This window comes from Dermacentor silvarum, chromosome 4 (genome assembly GCF_013339745.2).
Source record: "Dermacentor silvarum isolate Dsil-2018 chromosome 4, BIME_Dsil_1.4, whole genome shotgun sequence".
NCBI lineage: Eukaryota > Metazoa > Arthropoda > Arachnida > Ixodida > Ixodidae > Dermacentor > Dermacentor silvarum.
In genome coordinates, this window is record NC_051157.2 from 52,315,200 (window position 1) to 52,329,367 (window position 14,168).

Sequence of the window (14,168 nt, forward strand, 5' to 3'; positions counted from 1 at the left end):
ATACAGAGTTGATTGCTGGTTTGCACCATCCCATATTGCAGGAAATGTGGCATTCGGCACCGCACAATCAACCACTCCCGCTACCACGTCTGCTCCAGCGGGATTTGCTGGGTTCACAACGACCCCCACAGCAGCACCCGCTGCACCAGCCTTTGGTAGTGGTTTTGGGGCCACAAGTCAAGCTTCCTCTCCGTTCGGGGGTTTTGGGTCAACAACCACTGCCATGCCAGCCCCAGCAACTTCCACTACACCAGGAGGCTTTGCGTTTGGAATGAATACGGCCGCTCCTGCTGCGTCAACTGGCTTTGGTAGCATCGGGGCACCTACAGCCACACCTGCCGCTGCTCCAGCTGGTTTTGGTGGCTCTGGTGCAATTACATCTGCAAATTCTGCGACACCAGCAGGGTTTGGTACAGCTTTTGGGTCTTCCACAGCAGCTCCTGCACCCACACCTAGCTTTGGTGGCTTCGGTGCCACACCGGCCTCAACAGGCACTGGTGCCCCACCAGCCTTTGGTGGCTTTGGCACTGGAGCAACCACTACCACGGCGACCTCTGCGAGCACGCTTGGTGGCTTTGGGGCTATGCCAACTCAGACATCAGCTCCTGCATCTTTGCCTGGCTTTGGAGGGGCCCCTGCCACAAGCGCTGCTTCCACAGCAGCTGCACCTGCTGCTACCAGTGCTGCCGCCCCTTCAATGTTTGGTGGGTTTGGTGCACCAACTCAAACGGCGGCAGCGCCATCTGCGACGAGTGCAGCCCCTGCAGCACCTGCTGCTGCTCCGACATTCAGTTTCGGAGTGCCTACACCTGCATCGTCTGCTGCCACTCCCGGTTTTGGCGTGGCACAATCAGCCACCACCACCGCCACGCCTTTTGCTGGTCTTGGAGCGGCTGCAGCACCACCTGCAACAACAGCGACTGGTATGGGGGTCGCCGGTAAGGGTGCTTATATCTACAAGCTTTTGGAATGCGTCAGACCCGCTGTAGTGTTTTCATGTGGCAGCATGGCTTATATCTTTCTGTACCGCAGGAAGTGACGAAAATTGTTTGAAAATAACCAGAGATGTGGTGCGCAATGCAAGTGTTCAAGAAGCCGATAGGAAAGACAAAACTATACACATTGCCACTAACATTGAAGTTACTGTATAGGTTCCCTTTAGGGAACCAGAGCTGCGCACTCATACATGCATACATGCACTCATACAAACACTGTATGAGTGCATGCAATTCCTCGCGTCATTTACCTGGATCGTATTCAGCTTTCATTTTTTAAAGACAAGGAATGTTAGACGTGAAAGCGCAGTTTCTTGAATATGTGCATTCATGTCTGTCAGCTGTCACGAGCTGTGATCACATATGCATGCCTAATAAGAATTACAGCTTATCTATAAAATCTTAGTATTTGACGTTTTGTGTAGAAATCAGAGAGGCTCACAGTTGCCACCATGCGCCGGTGTATGTGTTTGTCACTTGCTGCATTTTCAGTAATCATTAGATGATAAGGCATGCAAGTGTAAAATCTAGGCTCGTGATCATGACAATAGCGATCGATGTGTACCTGCAAACATTATAAAGAAGAAAAAGAAACATAAAAAAGAAGCGCTGCTGGCAGTGCCACGCGAGCGACGCATATGGTGGCTTTCCGGCAAAACATTGGAGTCCAAGATGGAGGACCTCGGTGCAACTCTAGCTCCCTAAAGGGAGCCATATACAGTAACTCCAACTAACATTGACAAACACTGCCATCTGGTGTAAAAAACTGCGACTAGAAGCAAACTGATAGACATACTCATCACCGGTTCACACTAAGGTATTTTTCCTTGTGACGAATACACTCGTCATCAGCTATGTTGGCACAAATTGCAGTGATTATACTCGTCAGCGGTATAGAAAGGTCTTTCTTTTTTAAAGTAGGAGCATGCAGCACAGTCCTTTGGTTATTGCCTTTCCTGGCCTTTGTATCGAAAGTATGCCAAGAAACCTAGCTTTTGCTTTCATTGGTTACATGCTAGCCACTTGTGCAGAACTTCGGAAACTTGGATGTTGTGTTCCTCAAGTCATGGTTACTTAAGTCTGCAGAATACAGTCGCCATTAGATTTGTAGGAGGATAATTATCACTTAATGGAATGAATGCAGTTCAACCATGTTTGGTAATAAGCTGTGTGTAAGATGTTTCAACACGTAAGTTGTCAGCCGAAATTTAGTTTCATTGTGCTTGCAAGTGAATTTTGCTATTTCACGGACCTGTGTTTTTGTTACGCTGACAAAGAATTGAGGCGTTACTCTGATATGAAAAAAAAAAAAAAAAATAGGTAACATCGTCATTGTCACAAATGTCACGGGGCTGCTGGCTCTCTCTCCTTTGTGGCTACACATCTTGGTTAGCACACACAGCTGAACCTGAATGTAATGAAGTTGGCAATTAATATATCAGTTCAGTGAAGCTTTTGCACATCACGAGTGCATGTTGGCAGCTTACACAAGAGCCCACACTGAAACACCAAGCAAGCTGCTTTGCCCTGAATTTACTAGTTCAGGATATTGCTGCTGTCCATGCCAGGTGTGCTCTGCCACTGGCTGCTCATGGATATGTTCAGGAACACTCCTCCACTGGCAGCATCTGAATCTTGTGGGTCCCGACTACTTCCATGATCAGCATTTTAGTGATTGGGGGTCTGAGGACAGGCTAATAAATGAAACCCCCTTTGCTTTGTGCCCCTCCCGACATGCAAAATGATTAATTCTGGTCAGAAGTCATAAAGCGTGCGTGCGTGCATTCGTGCACATGTTTGCTACACCATTCAGAAACTTTTTCAACGATTGACAATTCCACTGAGGCCAGCAATTAGTCGGAGGGAGTCAGAGGAATTTGTACTATGTGCTTTTCGTGCGTGGAACACTGAGGATGGTGACATATTCTTCGTGTGCATTTTACAGGAAGAACTCTTGTTAGCTTAATGAATCTGACGATGATTTCAGTTTTAAGGAGGACATATTCCATTTTCAGATTACCAAAAATTGTCCTCAGATAAGAGCACTGAAGAAGAACGCGACAGTGAGGACCCTAGACAAAACTGTTCCTGTGATGACCACACACTACATATTGCTGGCTGCAGACTGCACTGCACAAGAGCCTCAGAAATAATGAAAATTTTCGGAAGTAACTCATTTACTATGCAATAATTCACACTAGAGCTCTCTCAGTACGTCTTCGAAAACATGGGAAGTAATTGCTTACTGGAACAACTGCACAGTGGGAAATGCCCATGTCCGCAAATGGTAAAGACACATGACATGCTTATACCAGCTGTTTCTACTCTACGAACACTTTAAGTAATATCTAAAAGTAGCCGTTCTGAAATAAAAGGGCGGTGCCTTCAGAGATGTGCCACTAACGTGGCGACCATGGGCTGACGGATGATACAAGGTAATCAGTCAATAATTAAGAAAAATTCAATAATTAACTTTTATTTTTTAAGTTTTAGCATGCTCATCGTAATTGAGAAATTTAAGCGATCTCTCCGTACAAGCCATATGGACTTTAGATGTGGAAAAATGTGATTACCCACAGAACTATGGCAAGATAAATTTCAGCTATCAGAGCATGCGAAACTGAAACTGTGAGGCTGCCCCTTAAGGCGACATTCTGTAGCAACATGCCGGCTGCCGGTCGCTGGATGACATAAGCAGAACGTTGCCTCGAGGTGTGCGGCTGCAAACGAGCTACAGCCTCCAAGTTCGAGTTTTGCGTGCTCTGATAGCTGAAATTTGCCTTGCCACAGTTCCACATTTTTCCGAATCCGAAAGTTTACATGGCTTGTACGGAGAGCTCGCTTCAATTTCCCGATTACAATGAGCCTGCTTAAATTAAAAGTATCAAAGTTAACTATTGCATTTTTGTTAATTAGCAACTGATTACCTTGTATTACCCGTCACCCCATGGTCGTGGTACCACCACTGACAGCGTGTCTCCAGAGGAACCGTATTTTTATTTCAGAACATCTATTTTTAAATATTACCTACAGTCTTTCTAGAAACACCGGTATACGAGTGTGTGACGACAGCGTTACAGCAGAGTCCTCTCATAAGATGGTATGTCTTCAGATCTGCATTTAGGTTTAAGGTAAAAATACACAGCAGACTCCCTTCTATGTCAACTCACTGGTGGTCTGCATCCTGAGAATGTGCATGCCCTTGAACCTGTTAAAGGGGCCCTGAACTACTCTTTATCGAAGTAGAGAAAGGCATTTCAAGTGAAAATAGGCTATTTCAGAAATACTTTGCCACAAAATCTACTACAATGCGTTCAGCAAAAGCGGAGTTATTGGCAATCAAACACGGCCTCTGCTGTGCTCCTGTTCCTTCTTCAATGCCTTGCACTGTGAAGGCTACGGCAGAGAGGGGCGTGCCCACAGTGCTCTGCCTTCTAAATGACACCATGGTGCGCAATTAAAATTTAATTTTGGATGTTAAAGTAGATGCCACAACTTCCGATTTTGGTGCCTATATCGCGCTAAGCGTAAGCCAAACGCGGTTGTCCTTAGCGAGCTGCAGTGCGCTTAGACAGTGGACCCATGGTGGCACCCTGTGGTGGCCGCTGGGGTGCCACCCCACAGCCTATAGGGACGAATGCCTATGGTGTGGGGCCACACCAACCCTATACCAGATTACGTGGGAGTGCACGCCACACAACATAGAACACCACGAGGGAGCAATGGGAGGCACTGCTGTCCAGCTCGGCCCTTGTCGACCATCTCAAGCTGATCCAGAGCGCAGAGAAGATGGCAAGAGCCAGCGGAGGCCTGGACTAGGGTCCCCGACCATTAGCGATGCCCCTTCGGGCAAGACAAAACTCTGATTGTCTTTCTAATAAAGTTTATCTATCTATCTATCTACCTACGTTGCATAGCCGACCTCATCTACCTATAGCAGCCGCATATGGGAATGCAGCTTTATTACAAAAGAAAGCAGTCCAGAAGTGAGTGAGGAGCAGGCTTCTGTTGGAAAAGAGAGTGTGTGACAGAAAAGAACCGCTTGCGAGCTCCATGTACCACATACAACAGCAAAGCTTGGCTGAGATGTTCACAGCAGCGTATGCTAGCCGTGGACTATGTTATTTCACCAAGCTCAAGGGGAGTTCAGGGCCCTTTTAACTAGTTTACAACAGTTCTGTGTAGCAGTAGTGCTTCATTGTATCTCCTACAAATTTAGAGAATGCTTTGAACTCATTTTCCGAAGCTCAAGAACTTCGCTGTGTGAAATGAATGGAGATGGGCAGCACCGCTTGACCTACTGCAGGCAGATAAAATGGGATCAATGTCAGCCACACCATGTTCGGGCAGTGTTGGCAATATGTATAGTAGTACATGAGAAATTGAAGACTGCTTTTATATGAAACTTGTATGACAACTAGCTGCGGAATTTTTACTTAAAATGTAAGTTAACTTTGTGCATATAGCGCTACTATTTCTGTCAAAGTTTCGCCTTTGCTGAACAGCAAATATAGTGTGCTAGCCACAGTTGTGTTGCCTTTGTGCCAGTGCACATGGCTTGTAGTAATAGTTGCAATTGTAGTATGACGATTTTTTATAAGACACTAACGTCTCACACAATCGAGGTCGCACTGGTACTTGTGCACAAACCCTGATCGCGCGCACAGCGACAGACACAAGAGTGTTTCTTTGTCCTCTTCTTCACTACAATGGCCCCCGGGGGAGAAGATGAGCCATTCTGGCGACTTAATAACGTAGGTAGGATCAGGGGGTCATAGTGTGGGTTAAGTCGGCTGACATAAACTGTGTCACGCCCGCAATGTCTACTTCGCGCGCATAGGCCGCCGGGAGTTCAGCAGTCTCGGCATAGTGCGTCAAGTGGTCGTCACCTACAGTTATCCATCGGTTACCCGAGGAGCTGCTGGGAAGTGGTCCGTATAGGTCTATGCTGACGCGATCAAAGGGCCGAGCCATACAGGGCAGCGGCTGTAACTCGCCAGGAAGGTGCTGCTAAATTTTACGCCGTTGGCACGCTGTGCAAGTGCGTATGTACTGGCGCACGAAGTGATACATGCCGTGCCAGTAGCAGCGCTGCCTCAGCCGAGTATACATTTTCAGGACGCGCCGGCGTGACCATTATGTGGAGCAGCATGAAAATAAGCGCATATGTCAGAATGCATGTGCCGTGGTATCACAAGCTGCCATTTGTGACCGTCAGGTAAATAATTTATGCGGTAAAGGACGTCGCGTACAGCAAAGTGAGTGGCTTGGTGACGAAGTGCTCGAGAAGAGGGTATGACAGGTGGATCGTGGAAGAAATTCAGCATAGTTGAAAGCAGGGGATCCTTGCACTGCTCGTCCGGCATATCAACAGTGTAATTGAAAGGCGCATCGGCTGAGGCGACCTGACAGATCTCTCAACGAGGACAGCCAGCAAAGGTTGTGGTGGTCGGTAACAATGTCAAAAGGGCGACCATATAGGTATGTATGAAACTTTACGAGAGCCCAAATAATGGCCAAGCACTCCTTTTCTGTCACAGAGTAGTTGGCTTCTGTCTTCTTTAAAGTTTAGCTCGCATACACGAGGATGTACTCGTCGTAGCCATCTTTCCGTTGCGCTAGGACTGCACCAAGTCTGATGCTGCATCCGTGTGTACCTCTGTAGACGCTTTGGGATCACAGTGTCGAAGAATCGGTGGCGAAGTAAGTAGGCAACATAGTTGCTTGAAGGCTTCGTCACACGAAGTTGACCACACGGAGATGCCATTGCTAGCAGTAAGCAAATTGGTCAGTGGTGCGATGATAGTTGCAAAACTTGTGCACAAAACACCAAATATAAGAGCAGAGCCCTATAAAGCTGCGGAGTGCCTTAAGAGTAGTGTGCATCGGAAACTCTGCGACCGCGCGTAGCTTGGCTGGGTCAGGAAGCATCGTCCTTCGATGCAATGTGTCCCTATGTTATTAACTTGCAGGCAGCAAAATGGCACTTTTTGATGTTGAGTTGGAGGCCGGCAGAGGTGAGGCAGGTCAGCATTTCGCACAAGCAAACGAGGTGCGTCGGGAAATCTGGCGAAAACCCGACGATGTCATCAAGGTAGCACAGGCATCTTTTCCACTTGTAGTTATGAAGGATGGTGTCCATCATACGCTCGAAAGTAGCGGGCGCATTGCTAAGCCTGAATGGCATTACGGTAAATTCGTACAAGCCATCGGGTGTGTCGAAAGCTGTCTTCTCACAGTCATATTCAGCCATGGGCACTTGCCAATAGCAGGAGTGAAGATCCAAAGATGAGAAGTACTCCGCACCTTGTAAGGTGTTGAGGGCGTCATCTATTGGAGGCAGCGGATAGACATCTTTACGAGTGATCTTATTAAGCCGACGGTAATCCACACAGAAGCGTATTGACCTGTCCTTCTTGCGTACAAATACTACAGGAGATGCCCAAGGACTGTTGGAAGGGCGAATGACGCCATGATGCAGCATATCATCGACTTGCTCATTAATTATCTGTTGCTCAGCTGCCGACACGCGGTATGGTCGCTGGCGTAATGGAGGATTGGAAACCAGTATGGATGCTGTGAGTGACGGTCGCCATACGCCCCAGGGATGATTGGTCCTAATCAAACGACGAGCGAAAATTCTGAAAAAGTGCAATAACTTGCTGGTGGTACGGAGGTGGCAGATCGGCGTCCAAGACAGATTCAAGAACGTCTGACAACGATGACAATTATGATGATGATGATGTGCACAGCACGGGAGAAGTTAGGGCGTCGAGCTGATAACAGGCCGTGTCGTCGGAAGTATCGAGAATGTCAAGTGGGTCAAAGGGCTGAACACGACCTAGTGATTCTCTGTGCAGTAAAGTCACAGGGGATTGAAACGGGTTACACACAAGCATAGCAGATAATCCAGATACAGTGTTGAGGACAGCAAATGGGAGAGGTAGAGCCTTGCAAGATAGAAAAATAGGCGACAGTGTAAAAAGTACCTTGCATCTGGCGCAGTGGAGCAAGCTACAGGCACAAGAATGCACATTTCAGGTGGTATGTCCGTATTGGATACAATGGTGAGCTTGGCGGCTTTACTTGCAGAAGGGTCAGGCAGTGGGGCATCGGAAAGCGGGAAAAGCGCCACTTTGGCCCAGGCAGTGTCGATGATGGCACGATGGTAAGAAAAGAAGTCGCAGTCGAGAATGATGTCATGTGAACATGAAGACAGCATGAAAAATTCAACAGCATAGACACTGCCGTCATTGACCACCCTTGCGGTACATTGAGCAAGTGGTGCTATACGCTGCGTGGTGACCTTGTGGAGCTTACGACAAAGCTTTTCGTCTGCGACAGAAACAGCAGCCCCAGTATCAATAAGCGCAGTTGTGGCGGTTCCTTCGACCGAAACGTCCAGTAAATTGCGTGGCAACTGTGCAGGCCTTGTAGAAGTCGCGAAGCTGGCAGTTGGTGCCTGCAGAACTGCAGCTACTAGTTTCCCTCGCGAGGTGACTGGCGACCACGTAAGGAGGAAAGCGAGCGTCAACGCAGTGACGGAAAACGATGGTTGCCAAAAGGGCGTAGAGGAGACGGCGAAAACTCGAAGTTAGGATGCATGGCATGCCCGGTAGCATCGTGGGAATAGCCATATCCAAGTGCTGCAACAGCAGGGTTAGCAGGTGGCATGCGACAATGGCAGAAGCGTGCGACATGGCTGGCGAAACCGCAAGTGAAATATATGGGCCGGTTGTCGCATGTACGCCAAGGGTTCTGAACTTGGCTTCAAGGTGTAATTGGAGGTGACGTGGGAGGTGGCATTGTTTGAGGCCGCATTGTCGCAGGAAACGCGAAAATTTCCGCAGGTCCCGCTGCGACTGCGGCATAGGTCTGAGGTACAGCCACGGGAGGACAGGGTTCAGCCAAAGGTAGCGACTTGGCAAGTTCTTCGCGAATGGCCCTCCTAATGGGAGCAGCCAGAGACGTGTCGGGCTGTAGAGGTCGATCACTGAGAGGCAGCATAGTCAGTTGGTGCACCACCTCCTCATGAATGAAATCCTTAATCTGAACAGAGAGCGATGATTCGGGCGTGGAGTTGGAGGAAAGCGTGAGGCCTGAGAGAGAGTGGCCAGGTGCAACAGCAGCGACAGAAGTTGGGTTTTGGGCTAGAAGCATTTGAAATGTGTCGTCCTCGATGCCCTTGAGGATGAGGATATGCTTCATCTTGTCCTCTTCACTCATGGTGGAATCAACGTGGGCGCAAATATCCACGACATCCTCTATGGAGCTTGTGTAAGTCTCGCTGGGCTGTTGAGTGCACTGGCATAGACACTGTTCAGCACGGAGTTTTCGTAAAACCGGGCGGCCGAAGACTTCTGCGAGTGCTGTCTTGAACGCAGACCAGGTTTGTAGTTTCCGCTCATGATTGTGGAACCAGAGGTTCGCAACGTCAGCAAGATAGAAGATGACGGTACATAGCTTCGTCGGGTCATCCCACTTGTTGTGATTACTCACACACTCATAGGTAGAGAGCCAACCTTTCACGTCAGTCTCACCTGTTCCGCTAAAGACAGGAGGGTCCCACTGCTGCTCTACGGCGCCGCAAATGATGGGAGCGTGGTGATCGGTAGCCTCGAGCATGGTAGCGGCTGATGCAATTGGAAACGTTCGGCAGCGAAGTTCCAGGGTGAGGTCAGGGATTGCAGTGCCTTCCACCAAGTGTAGTTATGACGATTCATTATAAGACACTAACGTCTCACACAATCAAGGTCGCACCAATAGTACACGAATTCTAATCGCATGCACAGCGACAGACGCAAGAGCATTTCGTCTCACACAATCAAGGTCACACCAATAGTACACGGAATTCTGATCGCATGCACAGCGACAGACGCAAGAGCATTTCTTCGTCCTCTTCTTCACTGCACAGTGTCCATCTTACTGTAGAATACACTCAAACCTTGTTATAACGAAGTCGAAGGAGAGCCGAAATTATTTCGTTACATCCGTTACTTCGTTATATTCATTATTGCCATTTACAGCAATATATGGCCAATGGGGTGCACAATTGTAAACATGGAAATAAGAAGATGGCTTTGCGTCCCACGGAACCGCTATACGGCCATGCATGCGATGAAATTTGAACAAAACAGCAAAAGAATCTTTGGTGAGCAACACGCGACTTAGCACCTGACATGACAGCCTTTAGAGAGCTGCCTTTTGTTGCATTGTGAGGGTCTTTCACATCCGCTTTCCACTTGGCTCACCGCAGTCGAGCAGCACGTGGCACACAACACAGCGCTCTGTTGTGTGATCAAGGAGGCAAGCGAACTTAGCTGTGCCGGCTTGGCCGCGAACTTCGCCGCGCCCTCCAAGATTACACGGATGCCAATGTGCCCTCGGAGGCCATGCCCAGCTGCCAGCCTGCACGGCGCAACGCAGGGAGTGGTAGAAGCGAAAAGTAGCAAATGCACGGCCTAGGCGATGCTATCACCTTTGTGTGACGTAGTCCTCTACCAGCCAATGAGCTCTACACCAATGAGAGAACCAATGAGCTATACCATGAACCCGATTTTGCTGAACTAGCCAATCAGCGCTCACCTGACGGCGATACTATCGCCGAATAATCGCAGAATACGTCCCCTGGCAGTGACACAGGAGATTGCACTGGAGAGGTCTCTGAGGCCAGGCCCGGCTGCGGCTGCTTGTGCGGCTCGTCGTAAAGAAAGACATTAATGCATCAAACTTTTGCATCGCGGCACGTAGTCATGAAGCATGGTGCGACTCACGAAGGCTTGCGGTGCCCCCCCCCCCCAATATTGCGTCGGGGAGATCTCGGAGGCCACGCCCAGCTGCGCCTGCCTGCGTGGCGTGCCGCGCAGATGTACTAATCTTGCACCGCCGCGCGTGGCCGCTCCGCGTGGCGCGGCTTGCGAAGCCAGGCACAGTGCAAGAGAGAGAGGTCAGTGGAGAAGTGTGATAGTGATACCCAACCGTTGCGCGCCGAGTGCATTGCTTTCCGGAGGTTCGGCACTCGTTCACCGCACCAGTTCAAAACTCCCGCGTCGAATACGTCGGCGAGAAACACTGTCTTTCTCATCGCTGCATGTAGCTGCAATGAGGAAGACCAGTGAAAGACCAGACAACTGCTGCGGCGAATGAGTGCCGAACCCCACGGAAAGTGATGCACTTGGGGCGCATCGATTGGGTATTTTTTGGTTTCAGAGATGAATTTAGTTCGTTACAATGAGGTTTGAAATACATGTGACTCTATGGAAATTTCAAGGGGAATTTCATTTACTTCATTATATCCAATATATTTATATCCCGTTTGTTATAACGAGGTTCGAGTGTACATGAATTAGTAGATCTGTGGTCGCTCATTGTTATCTCGTGACATATGGTTACAGTTGGTATCGTTATAAATGAATTATACTGTATTAAATATGAAACGGACAATGCACTGGAAGGTGCGTCTGCATTCCCTCATTGATCATCTGCTGTGCTGCATGCTTTTCATTTTGATTAGCAGATATCAATAACGAAGGTTTCTGAACATTATGCAAGTCAGCCTTAAGATCTGTTTTATCACCTGAAGTGCTTCATAATCATAACTGGTTTTGGCACGTAAAACCCCAGAAAGATCACATGAAGAGTATGATCGCAAAGTTGTTGGTTTGCACACAACCATTTCTGTAAAGACAGAAATGCAAGAACATATTTTTTAGAGCACGCAGTTCGAAACATGGAATTTAGAGATGGCTGTGTGCTGCCCATAATTGAGAAGCCAAGTATGCTCTTGTCAATTCTTGCTTCTTTGCCTAGACTGTGAGGGCATTCTTTCTTCTTGTTTTCTATAGCTTTCGTGTTATTAAAGCCTCTGTGGGCAGCCTTACATGCAGGGCTGGGCAAAAAGAACCTTATTCCTTTGCCATAAGAGCTTGTGAACACTATCGTGTAGCCACACCTCTTAGGCTTTGTTAAGAGGGCCAACTATTTTTCTCTCTGTGTTTGCAGCATCTACTGCAGCAGCCCCGCCACTTGTTTCATCTTTCATGGCTACTGCAAGCACAGCAGCAGCACCCCCTGCAACCCCCATGCCTTCAGTGGCGTCAGCATTTGGTGGCAGTGGTACAAGTACCACGCCTGCCACAGCCTCCACACCGTCACTGTCGTCAATGTTCGGTGGGGGCACGGCCGCAGTGCCAACTGCAACCTCTGCGTCTACTGCAACCTCTGCGCCAGCAGCATCAATGTTTGGCGCTGGCACTGCAGCTACCACGCAGGCACCAACATCCACAACTGCGCCTACGCTGCCCACTCCTGCCGGGTTTGGTGCAACAACGGCGGCATCTTCTGCCCCTACAATCACACCTGCCACAGCCAGTACAGCTGCTCCAACAGCTACTACAGCGACGCCATTTGGTGCAGCTTTTGCTGCAGGAACACCTTTTGGCCAGACAAGCACCACATCTACTGGGCTGTCGTTAGGTTTGTGGTGTGCTTGTTTTTCTATGGGCATGATTAATTTACATTGAGATTAATGACTGGTTTTTAGCTATCATTTCCCATGATATGTGCACCTCGATTTTGACTACTGCACAGCACAGACCTCCACCATTGCATCACTCAGTTATCAGTTATCAAAAGCCAAGCTTAAACATAAAGGTGAGCTTGAAGGTAGAGGCTGGGCTGTAAAATGAAACTGTCAATGCAGGATTACCATTCATTGTTACTATTATGGTACCAGCCACCTGCCAGTGGTGTGCACACTACTTAGTCTGTGTGACCTATACCAGGTGCATGTGCAGGGCAGATTAATTCACACACACAAAGCTGGCAGACAGCTGGGACTGTAAAGGCAAGTGTTCTGCTATGCTGAAATTCCTTATTGTCACAATACTGCAGAGACTACGGAGCAATATATCTGTTTTGTCAAGTAGCAAGGACGGACCTGGAGCACTTCGTGTGAAGTTGAAAATAGATTGAGAATGAAGAACTGAATACCTTGTCATTACTGCCTTTACTTCAGCTACCCAATCCCTTATAACTGGTAGATTAAGTCGACAGATGCTGCTTGTGTAAGAGACACTTCAGTTCAACTCTTCTGGGCTAAGACAGTGGATCTAGTTATGATCTTATCTATCATTAACTTGTTGCAAAATGCATTGAAGCTGTAATTATTATTTTCCAAGAGAAAATTTCATGTGTACTGCTAGACTAAGCTATTTGTAACACCAAGCTTTTTTGTGGCTGAGATGAAATTAAGTGCAATAAAAGACGACGAATAAGAAGAAACAGGAATACATAATTTGCTTCAGTTAAAGTTAGTGTTCTGTGCTGTCAGTTTCTTCTTGTCCGTTGTTTGTTATTGCATTTATTTTGTCTCATCTGTTGAAAATGCACCAACTGGCTCAATTGCTTTCATTAACTATGTTTTTTGGGGCAGATTTCGAGGATTAATATTGTTATGTGGAGGCAGACACAAAAGGGAAACACATTTACAATATATTTACAAGGCTATCAAAAGCTGAACCACATGGCCGAGAGCGCATGTCAGATCAAAAGCATCTTCTTCATTGACGCTCCTGTAGAGGAATATAGTACTGCAACAGTATCACAAAACTAGTAGCAGCCTCAGAACTCCTACTAAGTGGGTATGCCTTGATAATTGACTTGCTTAATTTATGCAGTTGCAACATGTGGCCTGAACTAATTAAGTATAGAGACACTTAGTGCAGCTTTAATGATTAAATTGTTAATCAGTACTTTCTGCATTTATTCGATTATAAGGCGGTCAGATTATAAGGCGAAGGTGCAATTGGGGGTACCCAAGCAAAAATTCATGAGCCATTCCACTCTGTGAAGGTGGATGACCAGTGAAGCTGTTTAGCGCACGACACAGAGGTGAAAAAATTTTGAACAAAGGTATGAACATAATTAATTTCCTGATCGGTGGTCATCATGACGATAGGTACTCACACATATTCACGTATCACCTCTGTTATTAAATCTGCCCGTCACGTAAGACAATGAATGGCTCGTATCCCGTAAACACGGCCTCCCAATTATGACGACAGAAGAGAAGCGTAATAAGCGTAATTCTACGCTGGAATGATGAGTGGAACGGAGTCAGTTGTGGAACAAGACGACGACAAACGCGTGAGCAGTGGCACGAGTGCATTCACG

At 47.7% G+C, this 14,168-nt stretch overlaps 1 protein-coding gene across 2 annotated transcripts in view; it reads left to right on the forward strand.

Annotated features, from left to right (window-relative positions):
- Positions 1 to 14,168, forward strand: part of LOC119450030 (nuclear pore complex protein Nup58-like) — a 48,803-nt gene that overhangs the window by 8,078 nt on the left and 26,557 nt on the right. For both annotated transcript variants that reach the window (XM_049665597.1, XM_037713376.2), the window contains exons 8-9: positions 42 to 938; positions 11,997 to 12,470. In XM_049665597.1, the coding sequence (XP_049521554.1) occupies positions 42 to 938; positions 11,997 to 12,470 (1,371 nt within the window). The remainder of the gene's footprint in view (positions 1 to 41; positions 939 to 11,996; positions 12,471 to 14,168) is intronic.